Here is a 23,580-nt window from a genome sequence, read left to right as displayed (position 1 = left end):
TCCCCATTTGCAATGGGGCGATGTGTGAAAACGTCACAACACTACCCTTAACCATCTCTAGTTGCACTTGTCACACAAAGGTGTAGTCAAGGCAACGACCAGCTGAGTCATACAGAACATAAATAAAAAGCTAAACATTCACAGCAACACTAGCACGAAAAAACACATTCAAGTGACAATGCATATTTCTGCATTATTTGACTTTTGTAGGGAAAGGAGAGCATTAATTTCCTGAGCTGGAGGAGCAGGCATCATTGTTGTCCATGTGCATCATTTAAAAGTGCATCAGGGTTTTACTTTTTACTCATGGGTGACACGACAAAAGTTACCTGTGTGAGGGATCCAGATGTTGAGAATAACTTGAGGACCACTGGAAGGTTTCCACCTGGAATCCCCCCAGGGTCATCTTGATTCAGCTGGAATTGTCTGGTTATGTTCATACACAATTCCAAAGCCCTGGTTGAATCCACAAGCAAGTTAAACCCGTTTTTGACTTTGAAACAAATTGTACCTAGAAACAACTAGGCTTTTGGCTGATTTGGGAACTTAGTCAAAATCTAAAATCAACAGCAGTGATGACCAGGTATTAGTTTGTATGATGTTATGAAACAGTTTTTAAATTGCAAGATTGCAAATCCATATAAAAGTCTACACAATTCAAAGAAACTACCATGCTGCATTATTAGATTCTCAGTGCCTCCCCAATAGTGATGCCTGTAGCATATCATGTTTGCAAAGATTCCCCACACCCTTTGGTAATTGATCTTTGATCTGATTGCAAGATAATGAAAGTCTTCTTAGTTCTCATCCTTGCTGACTTACGTCCTGATTGAAATCCTGTCATGATAGAAGACAAACTAGGAATAACTCACCATATCAGACCAAGAAAGGTGTTAACAAAATAAATATACATCCGAGTCTAATCCAACTCACAGCAAAAAGGCAATTCAAAGGTAATTTTTGGGAAAACATAAGCTTTCTGCTGTCCAAGATGTGTGATGGGATGCTTACCTCCAGGTCACGCTAGAGGATAGGCAAACCTGACTTGATTGCCTCCCGGCTAGGAAGAAGTCAAAGTTTAGATAACAATTTTTGCCAACTTAGATTGCATCCACACATTAATTGAACATGTCACAAGAGAAAACAAAGAAATGTTAATATCCACACATTGTAGTGCTTTGAATAGCAAGGTGGGTTTCAAAGTTATCAAGAAAGTGATTTTTAATGTGTTAATTTCTGTCACTCAGGATCTCTGTATGGTCGGCGAGGGACTAAGCTAAATGACTTGAAACAAGGTAAAAAATCCCTCCTCTAGGCTCTAATAGTTATCCATTCTATTCCAATATCACCATTCTACAAAAAGTGTTTTCTCAAAGTTATTGGTCTGGTTTTTATAAAGGGCATTTGTGTCCAGTGAATACATATTAGACATCATATTAATTACAGAGCTTTCCACAGTAGCTTGTATTAATGATTAGAATATCTAGAAAACATCAGAAACGTAAGCAGATCTCCATCAAGGCAATTGTAAAATTATTTTCATATCTGCTTGGATGCCAGTTTGGCCTGGATATGATAATTTGTTTATCTACACAATCTAACAGTTTCACAGTTTCACAGTTTCACAGTTCCACAACTACTCTCAAATTACAGACGCTCCTCCAAGTCACTCATTTATGAAACTTTCAGTCAGAACTTAGGCAAGAGTATGAAATCAAATTTACTATATTCTTGATACCTTTACCAGGACAATTCTCACAAACTATAGATGCAAATCCTTGGAACATTTGAAAGGTTATTTTCACATTGATATACCTTCACTTGGCACCCAACTAAACAAGTCTATAAAAGGGAAATTATATTACCATAAATATAAGTGTTTACATGTGGGCGACAAGCCACTGAAGACTAAATCAAAGGAGTAGAAACAGAACGCAGGAGCATCTTGGGAAGTTGAGTAATCAGCATAAATAGTTTTTTTTTTTTCTATCTTGTTTGTTGGCTTTAACTAACTTTGAGAATTCAAATTTAAATCATTTTCCTTGTCAAAGTGGCACCCTAGATTTGTGGAGGACTCCACTTAACACGTAAGGTGTTGACTTGCTATCCAAATGCTTGTAAAGAGGAGTTTGTGGAGTTAAATTTGGGGGGAGCTGCAATTTGCATGTGCTATCCTTGTTTGCATGCTTGGATCCTCATTGATGCCCCCACATTGAGGAAGAGATGCAACTAAGAGAAATGTTTGCATGTCAAGTTTGAGTTTTGCATGATTAGTTGCTAGATTGTTGAAGTCTTGTTTGAAGTTTTGCATGTCAAGTTTGAGTCCTTGGAGGTTGGTGCCATTTAATACTTTTTTGTTGGAGTTCCATTTAAAATATTTCCTTGCCTTTGGGAATTGGGTGTGACATGATGGAGGAGATCCTCTTGATCTTTCTTGGAAATTCCTTAGAAGTCTTCTCATTTTGGTATTACATTGAAGAAATTGATAAAAGGACCCTACATGTTTTTTTTGTAGATTAGGGTGGGGGAAGGCCTTTGAAAAGTTGGTTTGTAGGCTGGGGACTCAAGGGCAGAATCTGGGCTCATATTTGAGAGGCAGTGTTGGGTAGAGAGTCCAATTCCATCCATGTTTCTCGTAGATGTTTTTATAATGTTGGTTTTCTTTCTTTTGTCACTTGGGAAGGTTGTAGATCTGTTTCATGCCTGTCTTGTAATGGGAGGCTCTGCTTGTTATGTGACTTTTTTTCCAAGAGAAGATAAAGTTATGAAATAACCCTGTTAGAATTAAAAAGGGAGATAAAAAATAAAGGATATTATAATTCTTTGGTTTAAAGAAAGACTAATAAAGAATGTTTATGAAAAACTGTCTTAAAATAGAGGAATAATTATATTTATTAAAGGATAATTAAAGGTGACCTTTTCGAAAGGGTGTGATGGTTTGGAAACCACTCCTTAAAAGGTTATATAAGTCATTTATACGAGACTTGGAAGGGGGCGTGGGGATCACTCAAGGAAGAAAAAGAAGGTGACTTGGTGGGCTATGGACATTAGGGAAAGGGGGCACACAATGTGTGTCCAACTCGGGTTATGGAGTACACTTGGTACTGTCCTGACTAGGGCTTGGGTAGTTGCACTTGTGTTGAGCATTGTTCCAATGGAACCAACACTTGTATAGAGCAACGTAGTGCACCTTGTTCCTCCTAAATGTGCCATAGTTGTGATTGCCAAGGCCATTGGAATCTTCTTTGAGTGAGAATGAGCATTCCAAGTGCTCAATATTAAGATAAATATTGGAAACCTTTGATGATAAAAGCTATTGAGAATATAATATATGAATTTGGTGATGATATGACTGATTTATGTATCTATGTTATTCAATTAGCCATTTAGATATTCCCTTTAGAATTATTATAAATTATAGCATGTATGGTATGCATTATTATTTTTTATATCTTTTGAATAACAATATATATATATATATCTTTTGATTGATAATATTTGTTATGTATTGTATTAAAATATCTGTAAAAACATACATTCAGAGTTCAATAACAACACAAATATCTACTTCCTCCCTAGCAACCCCTTACATAAACACCTGCCATTACCATAATAATGAGCACAAACTCCCTGTTTGCCCTCTCGGGTGAATAACTTAAAACATAAAGCACGTAATGTAGAATAATAAAGCCATAGATATCAGACAAGTATATGAGAAATTATTCCATTCACAATTGTCGTTGTCTGTCACAAGTTACATTCGGAAGTATATAAAGATGCCGAGGGGGTGCGAGCACCAACCGTCGCACCGCAACTGCCACCCCTCAGTTGCCAATTAACCAACACAATTACAACTTAATTAACTAGTTTTATTTCCGTGTACAATATCGCCGCCAACATCATCCCCCCCAAAAGAAAAGAAGTCGTCTCCGGACGACTTAATACAAAATAGAGATGACATGAAATAGAACTGCTGACGCCAGTCGAGCCCGAAACTTATACACCTACTGCGTCCTCGCTTGAAAACCCTTTTTTGCTACCATCCGATGCACAAGTGCGGATTTCACCATTAGTGCTTCCTTTGACATCACAATCCTCCTGTGCCTAAACCAAACTTGTCTGCAAAACATGCTTTTCAGTCTCAGCCTCCACCAACTACTACTCAAATGATACTGTCTCCCTAGCCAATTTGTCCTCGATAGCCACCGGCGTTGCCCTCTCGGCATCCAACTCCTGGGTACGCTGAGCTAAGTCTCACGCTAGTACTGCCTCCAACCTAGTGGTTAGCTCCTCCCGAGCCCTCTCTGCATCCACCAAGGCAACCTCACGTCCAATCGAGACCTACTCCAAGTTCCTCAAAGCGTACCATTCCTTCCTGGAGGTGGCCACAACCCACTGGCACAAAGGCTAGGAGACACCTCAAATCCTCCATCACACTCCCCAAAGGCTAATAACTGAACTGAATAACTCCCTGGCGTCATACAACTGCGCGGACCTGCAATGCCTTCCCTCAAACTCTGTTTGTTCCCAACCTCCAAATCCATCTCCCTCTACGGCTTATGGCTTCCCCGCCAATGCTTAGCTGTAGGCTTCTTTCTCACAGTACGGACAACCACAACACTTACCGTGACATCTCTAATGCCCTTCGCCCAACTCCAACAAGTGTACTGTAGCTCAAAAATAAACTGGGGTCTGGGGGTAGTGCCCCCAGCGGGGTCGAGGGGCAGTGCCCCGCCGCCAACACCAATTTACAACCCTCAGAACCACACGAAAGTCCATGGCGCGCATCATTTCTGTGATATTTTATGATGTCAAAACCCTTCTTCTCCACTCTAATATTTTCAGTGTCCTGGCGCTAGATGTCATCGAATAATTTTTCAATCTGGTCGTCGTCGTTTTTTTTTTCCCACTGTAATGTCCCCGATGGCACCCCGGCCATACAACCTCCCCGTACGGTCAACAACAACACTGACACCTCCAATCGTACGACCACCTTCCCGTGCGGTCAACACCCCTCCACCGTACGGCTATGTGTTTGTTTGTGCGGGGGTTGCGTGTATGGCTACGTTGCTGTGCGCGTCTCTCCTTTTTTTCTCTTCGTTCGTTTTTTGTTTGGCGTGGGCTGCGTGTCCTTCGTGTGGGGTTTTTTTATTTCTTCTCCTTTGCGTGTGCGGACTTATGCGGGGCTTTTATGTGTGGGTGTCCACCCACGGTGGTCCCATCGATGGGTGGTTCCACCGTCGGGTGTCCACCGCACGGTGGTCCCACTGTTCGGTGGTGCCGGTGGTCCACCTCCCCACCATCGTGCGTCTTTTTTTTTTTTTTATTTCCAACCGTATGATCAACTGCCATACGGTGTTTTTTATATATTTTTTCCCCAGTCGTACGGTCAACTGCCGCACGGACCCGTACGATCGTACGGTGTTTTTTTAAAAAAATTCCTAATTTAGTTGTCTAGAGAGTCATCGGCTCGGGTCCCCTGTCTCTGGGATCGCCCTGCATCCTTCTCGATTTTCCTCGCCCAAGAGTCTCCTGCGTTGGTCCCGTGCCTCTCAAGTCGCCTGCCCGGCCTCTCGAGTCCCCTTCCATCCTCTCGGGTCCCCCTCCGGCCTTTCGGGTGTCCTTCCGGCCTCTCGGGTCCCCTGCGCGCTTCATGTGGTAGGGTTTCAATTTGGATCCGTTGGTGGCAAGTCTATTTTCAATGGCCATCCGAAGACTTGGAACCACAAATTCTACAGGGACCACGATCTCCTTCCCGTACATAAGAAGAAGAAGAATAATAAAGATTTTGAAAGCTGCGGCCTTCCACACAGGGTTCCAATCGTTGCCGACACAATTGATCTTCGGATTATCTACGTCACTGAGGTTTGGGGCATCTCCCTTCCAATATTCTATGTATTCTGGCAGGTACACCTCCTCTGTTACTTGCTCTAGTTCCTCTACTTCGAGCCTGTAGCTTTGGAACATTTCATAATCCTCCATCTGCCAATGGAAGAGCCCGTTAAATGACCCTGTCACATCCTCAGAGCACTCTCCTAGTTTGAGAATCCCTTCGTCGTTGGGCTCCTTGTAGCCTCGTCCTTCGTTCCTCAGGTTGCCTTCTCCTTCACCCTCTGATTTCGAAGATGATGCCAGTTTCTCACTAACTAACTGTGTCTCAAGGTCTATGATAAACTTCCTTCCTCCATTCTTTGTAGACAGAGTGTTCTTCTTCCAGTTGTGGGTGGCCTTGGCTGCCACCAGCCACCCTCTCCCTAAGATTGCATCATACCCTTTTTTCTTTAGTGGGATTACCACGAAGTCCAGTATGAAGGGTTGCGTCCCGATGGTAACTTGTTGGCCCATCAGTGTCCCGATGGGTTTGATTCCATGTTGATCTGCTCCGAGCAGATTGAATGTAGATGGCCACAGCGTCGGCTTCCCCAGCTTCCGCCAGGTTTCTTCTGGAAGAACATTCACTCTTGATCCACCATTGATGATGGTATCGGTTAGAATGGTGCCAAGGATACCCATCTCCACAATGGCTGGGTTCCTTCCAGTGTTAACTGCCAGCAGCATGGGGTCTATTGCAGACCCCCAGGAACATCTGTGCGGTGGTTGGTATTGGTGCGTGGTTGGGAGAGATTATTCAGCAATGTCGTTCGTAATTGAGGCATCGTCTAGAGGAGGTCGTGTACCTTCACAGGCACCTCCAGTTTTAATTTTAAAATTTGATTTAGTATAGCATCCTCCGCCTCTGGTCGGCTGGAAGTACTCGCCGTACCCTTCGCCTTCGCCCTTTCTCGTATCTCTTTCTCAATTTCTTCCCGTGCTTCCTGTGCCCTTCGCTTCTCCATCTCCGGGTCTGGGCACATTGCGTGTCTGGCTTGGGCGCGAGTTACGGCCAGCACTTCCTCTTCTTTGGTTTTCTCGACATTGAGCAAGTTGACGCCAGACTTCAGGCAGGTGGCGTCTCCGTGGTCTCCCGACCCGCACCATTTGTACAAATATTGTGTGGCCTCTCCCTTCGGGCAGTCTCGGGCAAAGTGCCCCCACTGGCTGCGCGCTCTGCATTGTACCATCGGTCGACCTTTGGGGTCGTATTGGATCCAGCTCCTTGTGTTGTTATTGTTGTTTCGTCCTCCCCACCGGTTATCTCGGTAGCCTCCCAAGGTTGCATTGTTGTTCGCTTGTTGGCCCGTACCCGCTGGTGTGGATGTTGTGGCCTGCTCCGTGAACAGCACTTGGTTCATTTGTGTATTCCGGGTTTTCATGTTGTATGGGCACTCCTTGGTGGAGTGTCCCATCACTTGGCAAATCTCGCAGAATGCCTTCTTCGGGCAAGTACCCTTTGTGTGCCCCTCCTCTTTGCACTCAGTGCACCATATGTCCCCTTTGGTCCGATTGGTGCTTCTCATTGTTTTGAATTCCCTCCTCATTCGCTCCATGTCTTTCTGGAGTGCTTGCACCCATTTGCCAGCCTCGTTGTCTCTGCTGCTTTCCTGTGACGAGTCATCCTCCTCGGACGAGCTATCCTTCTTCTTTTTCTTCGATGTCTTGGTCTCGCTCTCGAGATCCATCGCTCTATTGTATGCGTCTTAGTACGATGTAGGTGGAACGATTTTCATCTTCTTTCGAAGGGAATGCTTTAGTCCCTCCATGAACCATCGCTTTTTCAACCCATCTGTTGGTTGACTCCATTTTTCCCAATAGTTTCTTTAGCCGCTGACTATAGGCTCGGACAGTCTCGTTCTTGTTCTACTTCGTTCCATAGATCTCGGCGACTATTTCGTTGTCATCTCTCAGGAGGCAGAACTCTATCCCAAACTCCTTCTTCAGGTCGGGCCATGTGCCGACTTTGGCCTTGTCCATATTTGAGTACCAGTCTATGGCCACTCCTCTCAAGTTTGCTGGGAATTGTGTTACCCATTCGTCTTGGTCAGTAACACCGTTCGCTGACCATAAGGTTTCGCACGTTCGACAATGGCGGACGGGATCTTCCTTCTCGTTGCCATTGAACTTCGGCAGTTTCTGTTTACTCCCCATCGATGGGGGTCATCAACCTGGAGGTGGTTGTGGCTGTGTCTGGGCCCCTGCGCCGCTCCCTCTGGTCCCTCCGGTGTCGGTGGTGTGTCCTGCGTGGGTGACTGGAGGTACGGTGTTTTGCTTGCCGAGTGTGGCACCTACCGTACGGTTATCCTCCCCTTCGTTGTCACCCGCGCCCACTCCTGGCTCCCTTTGGTGATCCTCACTTTGTGGTGTAAGGGATAAGTTTTTGAACCGATCCCGGGTCTCTTCGACTAGATCTCTCCTTAACCTTGTTTCCTCGAGAAACTCTTCGTGGCTCCGCACCCTACGGTGTTCTGGCAATGCGTAGAAATTTCCGTCGGCTTCTGCACCCTCCATGACACCTCCTTGGTTCCCCTCAGGCCACCCTTCGACAGGTCGTCCTTCAGCAAGTTGCCTCAGCCTCCGTCTACGTTCTACTTGCTGCTCCAGAATCAAGGCCCTCTGCGCGGCCTCCCACTCATCCGTTTCTGCTTTTTTATTTCTATCTTTATTTAATACATTGGGCATAAATCACTTCCGTACATAGCAAGCACACGCCATGTACACAAAAAAAAACTTTTATTATTTTTCCTTTCGGCCACAATTTATCTCAACATTGTGCCGGGATTATTACAGGGTTCAAATTCCCCTTCGCCTCTTGCCATCATGCTCTGCGTCCCACGATGATTGTTCCGTTTGCGCGTTGTCGGCGTCTGGGTTAATCTCACCGACGGGTAGGCCCATCGTGTCCGTGCGCCATCCGCGTTTTCCGTTCCCGAGTACGTCTAGGCAACGGCGCCAAATGTTTGCCCTCTTGGGTGAATAACTTAAAACATAAAGCACGTAATGTAGAATAATAAAGCCATAGATATCAAACAAGTATATGAGAAATTATTCCATTCACAATTGTCGTTGTCCGTCACAAGTTACATTTGGAAGTATATAAAGATACCGAGGGGGTGCGAGCGCCAACTGTCGCACCGCAACTGCCACCCCTCGGTTGCCAACTTACCAACACAATTACAACTTAATTAACTAGTTTTATTTTCGTGTACAATATTGCCGCCAGCACTCCCTAGTTTCAAAATCGGAGACGTGCTCCGTTCTACATATCATTCTATACCCTCACCCCATACAAACAGACTAAAACTAGACCCGTTTAAAATAGCTTTCCTTAAGAAACCCTAGATATCAAACTTTACACCAAAAACCTACAAACATGGCCTTGCCTCATTGTTTACTCCTCTTGTTTAACCATCAGACCGCAAGGCTCCAGGAGCGCTTGCCCAACTTTGGTCTTTTGGCCATGCACGTTCCCTCACTCCACCCACACCGTCTTTCGTTCCAACTCCTGAGCATTTAGGTACTCTTTCAATGACACCCTGCCCATTTGGGTTTCCACTCATCCTTCATTCTTGTTTCTGAAAACACTCCAAACCAGAAAGGGCTGCATCGAGATCTTCACGTACCGAAATTACCTCTAGTCATGGTGCACCCACAAACCAACGCTAGGCTCTGCCATTGCCAAGATGACCGACATATTGCCACACCGCTCTGGTTTCACACATTCGCGCATTGCTCTCAGGACCTCTTTGGACTCAAGTTCCAAGCCCCTGGTCATAAAGGTCGAGGCAATGTTGATGTTGGAGTAATAACGATGCTTCGCCTTCAAGAATTCCTGTCCTAAAATCCACTCCTCAATTTGCTAGAACACTGGGTCATCTATCTTGAACACACTGCGGAGCCTCCTCTTTGTTATCTTGCCAGGAAAACACCGCTGCTGTCTCACAGTGACTAATGTAAAATTCACCTCCATGGCACTTGTCACCTGCTCTCTCTTCAAGGCATCAATCCACACAATGAAAATGACACATTACTGTAGGGGTTATTAAGGGAGCCGATCACCACCTTTGTCATACCATTAAAAGATGGTGTAACGTCCCTTTATTGACTTACTTGGAAAGTGGGACAATTTCTTAGATTCTTCTTCTTACTCTATTAAATGTCTGTATGTTTCTGAGATACAACTTCAATATTTGCATTCCCTGGGTGCCGTCTATGCTATGTACTATTATTGCTTGCCAGTGATAATACCACCAACATTAGTTCTTACAGAGCAAATCCATTGGGTTAAATAAATAATATAATTTCCTCCTGATTGCTGTGGCGTCTGATTTATTTATGAGGTATGTGGGCTCAAGTGTTAATATCAGCCTTAATGTTACGTTGCTGTACCTGATGGAGATTTATATGCTTGCAACTGAGGGGATGCTGTTGCTATTGTAGGTATTGTTCCTGATGCAAACGTTAAGAGCCCAAAGGCTACTCTTCCATAATTGTGATTCACTGTATAAAGAAAAGATGTCACTCCATGCCCATCTTGGAGTGAGATTAAATACCTTGTAGAGTTGAATGGTTTCATCGTTCGATTGTGAATAGTCTTACCTTTCCTTAATCGCATCTCTTCATGTGTGTTTGTATTTGTCCTAGTCATCTTCTAAAGACTAATCGATGCTCAATAGTTTCATTTGTAAGTAGTTAAGTATGCTTTCTATACTATCCTGTCCAAGTAGGGAAACCGTCTCACAGAGACAGTCCACTCTACCGGGAGGATCCGATAATCTAAAAAAAAGCTTTCTGGAATTATTGTTTTGATTTCAAAATGCAATATAACATTGATTTGTCTTTCACGATATTGGCTCCAAGCTTCTACTTGTGTCCATATTTACAATAATGGAAGATCGAGCTGTCCCAAAGTCCAATACTTGACTCTTAATACCTTGGTGCTTGTAAATGGAGATTCGCAGTAGAAGATATCAAACCATTTATATTAATATTCCCTCTTTCGCCAGGTAATTCAACGTCCTCCTTAATAGACCGCAACCCTAACACGTATAATCATATTTATTCTTTACAATATAGTGAAGTGGTGTCAATTACCCTTACAACACATGTTGTTATGATTGGTGCTCATATTCGAATCAATTTATATCTTGAGGTAGCGATACTTGATGAAATCGAATGTTTCTTTAAATATATTGTTGTCACCCTTATTCACTTATTGATACCTTGATCAAAACTAGTCATTGATTAGCCATCAATATTATAGTCTCGGGTCTAAACGATGCTAATGTTACTAAGCTGTCTTCTGTTTATGATGATAGTCTTTCTGTGCTTCCGTTTCATTGATTGTTTATGTGTAGACCATATAAACTTGGATGCTTGCAGGTCTTCCTAGTTTAAGATCATCTACCATTCCTTATTCGTATCATATTTAAAGATAATACAAGGAGCTTTCTTAACATTAATAATACTGGACCGGGTCTTGTTTGGGGACATCACAGATGGTATGGGCCGCCGTCTCTAGACTTTCCAAATCTTGATTGCGTATCCCCCTAAAATCTTCAAAAAGCTCCGGGCCATTTAATGATCATGATGACTGTCACAACAGTCTTAGATTTCATTTTGAAATCTTCGAATGTGGACAGGGCTGGGAAAATTAGTTTAATAAATTTATTCGAACTCTAAGAAATCACTTCCCCTTTAGCTAAAGCATTTATCACCAATAAGGAACCCCCCTCCAAATGCAATCGGGTAACATTCAATTTTTTTGCCATCCAAATAGTTTCCCAGGCAGCTTGTACCTCTGCCTCATTATTGGTCCCATCAACAAGTCGTTTCGCGGCAATAGCCAACAAGTTCCCTTGAGAGTCTCTCGCCACGAACCCTGCACCCGATGGTCCAGGGTTTCCCTTGGAAGCCCCATTGAAATTCAATTTTGTCCACCGCAAATCAGGACGTTCCCAATGCTCCTTCAAATCAGAATCCTCAGGATTAACTTGAGAAGGCCCATGAGCAGGCCTGAGATAACATTATATATTGCAAACTATATTAACTCTAGCATTAATCATTGTATTAAATTTGGTGTAAATATCTAATTAGCTTTAGGAGAAAAGTGTCATCACACTACCCGAATTTTCACATGAAAGTTTGATGTAATTGTTTTCCATAATTGAAGTAAAAATCAGCATATTTCCTCATGTTGGTGTTAATAGTTGATCTGCAAAATTGGTAAATTTGAAAGCCATTGAAGTTTAATTTGTTATTATTTAAATCAGAGAAGCAAAAATCTTGATTATACCCGATTTTTGTGAATATTTCCTTTGGATGATTTTTTCCCCCCAAAAAATTATTTACTGCAATTTTCAACATTGTTTTTGCATCTAAATCACATCTAAAACCTTAATCAGTCTCCCGCCAACTTGTGAAACCCTTGAAACCTGTGAAATATTTTATGAACAGTGCAGTTGTGTGATATTCTTAGGACACGACTACAAATGGGAGCTTGTTGGGACATGCATAGAAGGCACAACTAGTCACAAATTTGCACTGATTCCAGAAGTGGTGCATTTGAGTCAAAGGCAGACGATTTTTTTCTTTAAACTGTTGCATATACATTCTATAACTTCATGCCATATAAATAGTACTTAACAAAATTTGACCAGCACATTCAAATTGATGACAAAATTGTTTAAATAAATTTTCAATATGCACATCACAAGGATCTTTCAATTTAAATTAACAAAATAGAAAACATTAAATCTATCTTATTTTGGTTGAGCTTCCATGCAAAGAGATAGCATTTTAATGTTATGACAAGTGAATGGTGTTTATTTTGAGGTTATATCTTTGCTCGTTGTTCATACTTCATATTTTGTGTCTACTTTATCATGGTTTAATAGTATCTATATTCAGATGCTAGGATTTCTGTCAATATCATCAATATGCTGTCACGCATGGTTTAATTTTGTGTCTACTTCTTATCTACGTCGAATTCTATATAAAATTTTCAACCTGCACATCACAAGGATCTTTCAATTTAAATTAAATGAGATACAAAACACGTTGAATCTATTTTGTTCTGGTGAGGCTTCCATTCAAAGAGAGTATTTTATTGTTATGATAGGTGAATGGTCTATATTTTAACTCACTGTGTCTACACGTTTTATGTCTACTTTATCATGGCTAAATTTTTTGTGTACTTCTTATCTTGATATTGTGCACAACTAAATTGTTATTTTGAACATTAGTTAGTTATTTGGTCCAAACAACATTTGATGGTCTATCTTTTTTCTATAGTAATAGCCTTGTAATTATTTTTTGGAAAGAAATAATCCATATTCTTGGCCAGATGGCTTGAATTTAATGCTAATTTATGCTCTCTATCATATCATTGCTTTGCTTGATGACAATGCTATAGTTTTATTTTTTTTACATAGTCTCGTTACTAGAAGTGAAGAGGTAATGTTATGTGTAGGTCATTTTTTGTCTTTATAACATTTTATTGTTCTCTCAAGTTGTAGTATGAAAATTGTTGGCTGAATAAAAACATCAGTCTGATGTTTATATGTAACTTAGTATTGCACCAAATTGTCCAATCTTTGTGACATCAAAATCTTGGTCGTTATGATTTTGTCTACCTTCTTCTACTTCATATGAGTCAGTACTATGACTAAATTTGAAGGTTTGGTTTTGTATCTGACTTGGTTTTGTACCCTGGATCTTTGGGAATGCACAATTCATGTCCATTTGACTCTACCCATTTAGAGAAATGGTTTCTCTTTTATTGATTGATTATATTTTTATTTGAATGATATTGTAATGTCCCTACTAGTTAGAGATCACTGTTCTGCAAAATAGACTGTTAGAATGCAACAAATATATATATAACTAATCTAATTTGCAATTAAACTTCAATTACTTAATTAAAACTAATCTCAATTCTTATTTAATAAAAAGGATACGAGTGCAGTACTAGGACATGTCCTTAGGCGGTTGTAATGCTCGCCTTCTTGGAACCCATCTTGGTTCCAAGCCATACCAGGAAATCGATGGATAATTCGATTCCTGTCTTTACATTCAAGCCTACCAAGGAAGACCATCATATATGATCAATTCCTTACCTTGGATGATACATCTTAGCATCCAAGTCTACCAAAGAGGACCAGCCAGATCCGTCTCTTCTTGGGTGAGCTTTTGACATCCAAGCCTTAACATATATGCATATGAATACTCAGTATATACTGCCTATCAGGGATTATCATAATCCCTGAATTAGGCTAAGGGACTTTTCTCCCAATAGCCTCCATCACATAGCCAAATTATTGTTATTCATATAACATTTTATATTTCATTATCATCTATATTTTATGTCTGCATCTACATATTCCTTAATTACTATTATTGTTCCTAAATACTTACAAATATGCTGCATACATACATATATTTATTTGTTACATACGCATGAGACAATATTATTATACTACTATAAATCTGCCCAAGAGATTGGTATACTATCTCACATACGACAGAATCCTCATTAATATATGTGTGTGTGTGTGGCACACACGTCCACACACATATACATCCTTGTGGCGTGTAAGTTAATCGCTTACCTGTTTGCAGTCCACAGTCCGTAGCTTCTCTTCCTTCACGTTTCCTCTTTCCCGTGTCCTCCCTTTACTCTGCAGATGTCTTCTTTTATACCCCATGGAGGGGAAGGGTTGCGTCCCACCATGGGGTTCCTTCCGCAGGAAGGGGTGTGACGGTGGTCGCAGCCCAGGTTGCGACTCCCGTCCCACCACTTCCCGCGGGGGAGGGAGGGGGGGGGGTAACCGTGGTGTTAGCTCTCTCGTTTTTTGTTATATCATAATTCTATTTAATATACTTTATATAATAAACTTAGCTTATACAATTTCTCAATTCCATTTAATATTTAACATCATTTAATATATTAAATATATATTAACATTATTTGATCATTTATTTATATTAACCTTATTTGATAATTTAACATTAATTAATAATTTATTTCCTCTTTTAATACATTATTTTAATAATTGATTTCTTCATTTTATATATTTCTACTGGACTTGGTAATATATGCTATTATCCTTATTGGGATATTTTATAAGATTTACATCAGGTGATACAGTAGAGGGTTATCACCAGTGTTCCACGGGGACGCGCCCCCCCCCTTTTTGGGCGCGTCCCCCCGTCAGAAACGTCTCGGGGACGGGGGCATGGGGACACGACGTCCCCCGCCGTCCTACCACCGCCACCCAAGCGCCGTTGGGACACGGAGACGTCTCCGCGTCCCCGCGTCTCCCAGGGAGACGTGGAGAGGTGGAGACGTCTCCTGGGAGATGTCTGAGCGTCTCCCTGTCTCTCAAGAGATGCCTAGACGTCTCTCGAGAGATGGGGAGACGCCCAGGCGTCTCCCGCTTTCCCACATTCCCACGTCAAAGCTAACCAAAAAAAGCAGTTTTTAAAAAACATTTGACTTTTGGGGGGGGGTTAAGGGGTAACCCTAATTGGACGTGGGCCAATAAAAAAATAACACCTGACGCCTTTAGAAAGTAATAAAAGTATTTTTGGCCTTGCGGGGCGCTGCCCCTCAACCCCGCCCTGTATCGCGACAGGGAACGCGCAAGGGGCGATGCCCCTTGACCCCAACTTGGGGGCGCTGCCCCCAAATCCTCGTTGAAAAATATAGGGGGAAACCGCGCCAATAGAAGTAGGGAAAATTTAACCTCCGAGTCTGATTAGGCTCCAATCTCCATATAACAACACAATTAGCATTGAAGAAATCTTGGTATTTAGATTTAGTATTTCAAATTTCCTATAGTCTCATTTGAAATGTAATTCTTATACTGTAATACTGTCATACATCTTTTCAAAACTAGTTTTTCAAGTATTATATGTATATGTATAACTATATCAGCACCACCACCCCCCCGCCACCGTCCCCCCGCTGTCCCCCTGCCGTCCCCAAACTTAGGCCCTTGGTCCCCCCGTCCCGGAAACGCGTCCCTACGTCCCCCTGTCCCCAACGCCCGTGGAACACTGGTTATCACAGATATATTCTTTGAAGTTTCATATTTGAAAATTTTGTAGTGATAAAATGTTTTTTATTCTTTTATCCTACTAGAATGCAAAAATGTTTATTGTAGTTGTTTTGAGGTCTTACAAAGTTTTCAGAGTTTGTTATGATACTGCAGTCTCTATGATTAAACATTCTTTTGATATTAATAATAATTTGGAATGCAGTGGTTTTAGTAACATTTTACCATCCACTAACATCATACAACAAAACTAGAGGTCTACTCACATATCATTCAACTGTTTTATTGTTAACTTAGCAATAACTTAATCAACTTCATACAGAACTTACCAAATAATCATTTAGTAGCAAAGCTTACATGCTACACTGCATTCTGCTATTTCAGACAAACTTTTCATTTGGGCAATTCATGGGCTAAACTCTATTTTATTTGCTCTCTATATCTCTATGCTATGGAAATGCTTTAAATTTCAAAAACAAGTAGTTTTGTCTCTGTTTCAACATTTTTAAATTTTTTTTAAAATCCGATTATTTCCCTTTTAAGTCCCAATTTTTTCAAAACATCTTATACTTTCAGTTGCCAATTTTTTCCCCAAAAGTTTTTTGCTACCAACAAATTAAAGTATCAAAGAGTTAGTTATAGTGTGTAATAATTTGGTAGAACATGGCCTTGGATTTCCCTCTAAATTAGATCAAAATAATAGCTGGATCGGGCTAAGTTTGAATATCTAGTTTTCCAATTTTTCTTGCATAATCTTGATCTTATCATTTTGTAATCATGCCCTAAGGCCTTATTTTAAGTGTCTTGGTGAATTTTTCAGAGGTGCTTCTCTAAGGGAAAGGTTTACATTCAATTGATTTCCTACCCTTGCTTGCATCAAATGGTATTAGTCTAACATATCCTTGTTATATCCGCTCTAAATCAGATCCTAATTAAGTTCGAATGGCTACTTTTCTAATGTTTTTCATATAGTGTTGATCTCTTGGTCTTGTTTTGAAATATAGTTTGTAATCACTCCTAAGGTCCCTTTATAAGTGTCTCGGTGAAGTTTTGTGAGGCATTTTTGCAAGGGAAAGAATGCCATTCAGTTGGTCCCTACTCTTGACTGCATCACAGAACAACCGGAATAATTGCCATGAAAAAGGTAGGACCTTTCCTCTCCAACTCAGCAGGATACTAGTGGGATTTCAGTATAAATCAACAATTCTATTAACATGAAAAGTGGCAGTACTATGCGACAGAAATCAGGCAATGGACTCTACTATTACTTATTCTTTGTCTCCTCAAAAAACAGTAACTAAGTACTCTGCCAAATTAGCATTCACTGTCCCATACTTCAGCAGCCACATGTTCCTTGCTCTGCCAACACATGTTCTGGGTGCTGCAGACCTTATTAAAGGGCCCCAGTAGTCTCATCTTTCTCTCTTTCCTTCTAATACAAATCTCTATCCATTTAGTATGCAGCAAACAAGCCCCTCTAAAGCTGATGCATTTATTGAGATCCTGATATACCATTGACTAACAAGATTGTAGGGGGCCCAACAGCTGGTCCCAATCACACCCTCACACCACTGTCTTCCTCAAGAAAAATTGCACAATCTTCAAAATGCAAAGAATCCTCATTGCATATTGCTTTGGCTAACATAAAAGACTCCTTGCAAGGGCCTTTGATTACAATGGACGCAAAGGAAAAAGAAAATATCCTCTTTAGCAGATTGGCTCTCTTTGTCACCTACATCCAGGAGCAAAAGAAGAATGATCTTTTGCAGCAAGATGGTCTGTTGAAGTAGATGGTTTGTGAACCTAACGAGGCAAAATTTTGATCATCCTTCAGAAGAAGTTGTCACAAGTGAATGATAGAGGCAACATAGCAGGGGTAATGCAACATAACCAGCAACAATTTACAACTCACTTTGCTACAAATGCCATGGGGATTCTTTGTGTTATGGAATATGTTGGACATCCTATGCATCATCCAACTAATGAAGGAGTAGCTGAGTAGGGTGGGGGTGAACTCATCAAGTCTATGATGTCTGGAACACTGGAAAGTAGCACAGAAAGAAACAGCATTTTCATCCTGAAGGAATGCTTGAAGATATGCTGCTCTATTTCTATGCATACCACTGAATAATCAGTTTCTATTCCCAAGTTTATGACGGTTTCTGCTTTTATTGACACTAAACAGCTTCTCTAGTGCAGCTGTAATGCCCCCAGTTGGACAACTTTAGGAAATAGACAATTTCCCTAATGTATGTAAGTTGAAATAATTGTAAAATACAAAATGTAGAGTGCTAAACCTTACTGAAATTTATACTGATTGGCAATATGTTGAACTTACAAACCCTTATCAATTAAAATACACAATTATGAACAATGGATCCAATATCGTACAAGTTGATATGAATTTTGGAACCATCAAGTGCTGTAAATATTACGAAGAACTAGCAGATCTGATGTATTTATGAGGGCAGAGTAGACTTCTATAGCAACAAATAACCGGTATCAAACAACTATTACAGCAGAAATCTGATCTGAATTGAAGCACCAAAATACCAAATTAATCCCATGCTAAATATTTTATTAACAATACGTCCTTAAACAACCATTTAGGAAGGCATCTTTAATATATTTTATCAGCAAACTCACTTGCATCAGTTGGTGTGGCTATACAGAAGGTACAAACATTCAAGTGTGGCACTAAAATTGTATGGTAGTGCCTGGAAGGTGCTAAAACAAGTCTGAAACCTTCCTAAAATGGCTGCAATTGCCCATTATTAGCAGATCTAGGAGATGAACTTCAAAAGTCAGCAATAGGAAGATGGTATGACAGCAGCAATACTGCGAAACCTCTTTAAAAATTAGCAATAGCTACAAATCAGCATGGTTCATGCTGGAAACATGATGTTTGATAATTGAAAATCTTCACAAATAGCAACAATATCTGAAACACCTTCAAAATCAGCAAATCTAATCCTCTTTTTTACATTGTAGCAGCACTGGAGCAACTGAAAATGACTTCAAATTGTCAAATCTTCAACAAATCACAACAATTGGCTATCACCTTTAATGGATAAGAGGGGTTTCGTTCTTGCATGCTCCAAACTCCAAATTAGAAGGAATAGCGAAATGAAAAATATGGATGGTTTGCTTTCAGCAATGCCTTTCATCTATAGTTGCCATTTGGGTCCTCTATTTGAATTTACTTTTCTCTCCACGTATTTAAAAGTACTTTTAAAATTACTTTGAGTGTTTAAAATGTTAAGATATAGCCCTCGTGAATCTAACTGATGGTAAATTGGTTATTATCTGGAGAGTGATATATTAACAGAGCATACAGTTTGGAAATTAAACATAAACAAACTAATTGTTATGAACGGTTGCCTCCGTAGGGGTATGTCCATACGTGGCAACTGCCACATATGGACATGTCCCTACGTAGGCAACCTTTCCTCTTGTATTTAAACTGGATTCAATGATGGAGACGATCAATAACTCACGGCAATCAGTCTTCCAGAATCGCTGTCATTATTCTTCGATCCATATTTCACAACATGGTATCAGAGCCAGCATATTAAGAGAATAAATTAGACAGCCATATTACCCATAAGCATTTATCGGAAGTAAATAACAAATTGACGCAGAGGCTATATACGCAGAGGATATATCCGACTAAGAAAATATTCAAAATGTCAAGTAATATGAGAGTGGAAGATAGACTCGAAGGAGCCTCCAACTTCGTTTCCTGGAAGATACGAATCATTGCCATTCTTGAAGAACTAGAATTAGAGTCTTACATAGAAGAAAATCTAGACATGCCAAATGATGAACTAGAGAAATCTACCTGGAAAAGGCGTAATAATAAAGCAAAGAAAATAATTATTGACTCAGTCAAAGATCATATTCTTCCATCTATAGCCAGACTGCCTAAAGCATATGAAGTATTTAAAACCATTAAAAATACATATGAAGTTAACAATGCGAGCAGAATGTTAACCTTGAAACAACAACTTTTAAACATAAAGATGAATAAAGATGATACAATATCTACATACTTTTCAAGGATATCTGAAGTAAAAGACCAATTACAAACTATTGGAAATGAGGTAGATGATCAAGAAATCTCTCTCATAGCCCTAAGAGGATTACCAATTTCATGGGAATCCTACATTCAATGTATTAGCAGAACACCCCCCTTACCCAAATTTGAACAACTTAAGAATGAGTGCATTCAAGAGGAATCTCGACTAATCTCAAGAGGATTAGGGCCAAATAAAGAAGGAGAAATCCAAGCACTTAATACAAATACCTTCAACAAAAAGAAAAAGTTCTCCAAACGGAAGAGAGGAAATAAAAACCATCAGAAAAGAGATATGTCTAAAATTCAGTGTTACAAATGCGACAAATATGGGCATACTCACAGGAATTGTCCAGAAAGGAAGAAAACACAAGCTACTCTAGCCGAAGTCAAAGGAGAAACTCACTTTTCTTCTTAGCCCTATCTAGCGAAATAAATACAAATAAAAACACTTGGATCGTAGACAGTGGAGCATCAAGGCATATAACTGGATTCAAAAATCAGTTTGAAACACTTAACTGGCACTCAAGTGAAGAGGTTACTATTGGAGATAACTCCACATATCCTGTGAAAGGAATTGGGACCTGTACTATCAAACTAAGAAATGGAGTATCTCTACAATTAAAGGATGTTCTGTTTGTACCTAGAATAAAAAGAAATCTAGTCTCAATCTCAGGCCTAGCTGATCAAGGATATCGGGTTACCTTCAATGAAGATAAAGTTCTACTCTGACCTAAAAATACAAATATCAAAAATGCCATAACAGTAGGTTCAAGAGATGGTAACCTATACAAACTATGCAGTGATCAAAAGGAAACACTAAATCTTGAAGTTTCAAATAATAATGAATTATGGGACAAAAGATTAGGACACCTAAGATATAGTGCTCTATCCAACATAAAGAAAATTACTTCAGGACTGCCCCAACTAAAATCTGAACACACAGGCATTTGCAAAGGATGTGCCTTGGGAAAGAATGTGAAAGTTTCTTTTCCCTCAAGTGAGCACAAATCAAAAGTTATTTTAGAACTAATTCACTCAGACCTATGCGGTCCCATGTCAACACCATCCCTAACTGGATCCTTATACTACATAATCTTTGTTGACGACTACTCTCGAAAAACATGGATATATTTTCTAAAGTGCAAAGACTCAAATGAAGTACTATCTAAGTTCAAAGAATTCAAGGCACTAGTAGAAAACTAGTCAGGGAAGAAAATTAAGGTGTTAAGATCCGACAATGGGGGAGAATATACATCTGACAACTTCAAAGACTTTTGTAATTCTGTTGGGATTAAGAGGGAGTATACTGTACCATATAATCCACAAAAGAATGGAGTAGCAGAAAGAAAGAACAGAACCATAATTGAAGCAGCAAAAGCCATGATGCATGACCAAAACTTACACACTTCATTCTGGGCAGAAGCTTCAAATACAACAGTCTACATTCAAAACAGATGTCCGCACTCAGTTCTAGAAAACATAACTCCTGAAGAAGCTTTTACAGGGAACAAACCAGACTTAAGTCATTTAAGGATATTTGGCTGTCTCGTATATATCCATGTTCCTAAAGAAAAGAGGACAAAACTAGAACCATCCGGAAAAAGAGGTATCTTCATTGGCTATAGTGAAAATACTAAAGGATATCGCATTTACATTCCAGGGAAAAAATCTGTTGAGATAAGTAGAGATGTAAAGTTTGAAGAAAAGACTGCACTCAAAGAACCTGAGGATGATAACATTACTAAAGAAGAAGAAGATCACATAATTGAGATTGAGAGGGAGAATATCATAGAAAATTTCGAACCTTCAGACATTGAGAGGGAGGACATCATAAAAGCTTCTGAACCTCTTGTTGATGAAAATATTGAAACACTCAATAACAAGAAAAGACCTCTATGGGCAAGGAAAATGATTGAAGAGAATAATGTAGAACCAAATGAAATTTCCAAAGAAAATAAGAGAACAAGAACTCTAAAATGTTATGCTGCACTTCTAACCGAACTCACAAATTCTGAACCAACAAATGTCAGAGAAGCCTTATCAAAACATGCTTGGAAAGATGCTATGGTTGAAGAATATCAATCTATACTAAAGAATGGTGTTTGGGATATAGTGCCTAGACCAAAAGACAAATCAGTTGTCTCATCCAAGTGGTTATTCAAGATCAAATATGCATCTGATGGCAGCATTGAAAAACATAAAGCTCGCTTTGTGGCCAGGGGATTCTCTCAGAAAGCAGGAATTGATTATGAAGAGACATTTGCCCCAGTTGCCCGGTATACGTCAGTAAGAACAATCATTGCAATTGTAGCATCCAAAGGATGGAAAATTCACCAAATGGACGTAAAGACTGCCTTCCTAAATGGTTCAATTGAAGAAAAAGTATATATAGAACAACTAGAAGGATTCACCATACATGATAAAAATTGCTATGTTTGTAAACTAAAGAAAGCTCTCCATGGGTTAAAACAAGCACCTAGGGCCTGGTATGCAAGGATAGACAACTATCTCTCCAAACTAGGGTACTCCAAGAACCTAGCAGATCCCAACATCTACTTCAAGGTTTCAAATGGCAATATGATTATATTGGTCCTTTACGTGGATGATCTTTTGATAACAGGAGAGGATAATCTCATTGAGAAATGTAAGCAAGATCTGGCAGCAGAATTCGATATGAAGGATCTAGGGCTTCTACATTATTTTCTGGGGTTAGAAGTATGGCAGAAGAAAAACTACATCTTCCTAAATCAAGGAAAGTACACTACAGATATTCTAACTAGATTTGGGATGATGGAGTGTAAGCCATTAGCTACACCAATGGAAACTAATTTGCACAAGCTGAAAATTGAAGCAGAAGGTTCAGAACCTACAGATCCCACACTCTACAGACAAATCGTCGGTTCACTCATGTATTTGGTAAATACTCGTCCTGATATCTGCTATGCTACAAATGTATTAAGTCACTTCATGTGTGAACCTAAGAAGATACATCTAATGGCTGCTAAACACATTCTAAGATATTTACGAGGCACAATCGGACTTGGCTTAAAGTATGAAAATGTTGAGATTCAACTTGAAGGATATTTTGATTCTGATTGGGCCAGAAGTACCACTGACCGTAAAAGTACTACAGGGTGTTGCTTCAGTCTTGGTTCTGCTATGATATCTTGGTTCAGCAGAAAACAGTCAGCAGTTGCACAAAGCTCCACCGAAGCAGAATATATGGCAGCCTCCATGGGAGCTCGTGAAGCGGTATGGCTAAGAAAGTTATTATTTGGATTATTTGGAAAAACTCTGAATTCAACAATAATTCACTGTGATAATCAGAGCTGTACCAAGCTCTCAGTAAATCCATTTTTTCACAATCGATCCAAACATATTGAGATCCCTTATCACTACATAAGAGATATGGTAGATTGAAACGTCATAAAACTAGTGTACATCAGTACTGAAGAACAAAATGCTGATATCTTCACCAAGCCACTTGCAAGATTGAAGATAGAATACTTCAGAAGTAAACTTGGTATGACTAGATTATAATTGAGATTATTAGGATGAAATTCCTACCAT

At 40.1% G+C, this 23,580-nt stretch overlaps 1 protein-coding gene across 4 annotated transcripts in view; it reads left to right on the top strand.

Annotated features, from left to right (window-relative positions):
- The window catches only part of LOC131070913 (replication factor C subunit 3), a 155,662-nt gene that overhangs the window by 64,135 nt on the left and 67,947 nt on the right, over nucleotides 1–23,580 (top strand). For 3 of the 4 annotated variants that reach the window (XM_058006597.2, XM_058006594.2, XM_058006595.2), the window contains exon 4: nucleotides 16,753–16,815. The exons of the other annotated variant lie outside the window; for it this stretch is intronic. In XM_058006597.2, coding sequence (XP_057862580.2) covers nucleotides 16,753–16,815 — 63 coding nt within the window. The remainder of the gene's footprint in view (nucleotides 1–16,752; nucleotides 16,816–23,580) is intronic. 4 annotated transcript variants of the gene reach the window in all.

This window comes from Cryptomeria japonica, chromosome 1 (genome assembly GCF_030272615.1).
Source record: "Cryptomeria japonica chromosome 1, Sugi_1.0, whole genome shotgun sequence".
NCBI lineage: Eukaryota > Viridiplantae > Streptophyta > Pinopsida > Cupressales > Cupressaceae > Cryptomeria > Cryptomeria japonica.
This window is presented reverse-complemented; position numbering and strand designations above follow the sequence as displayed.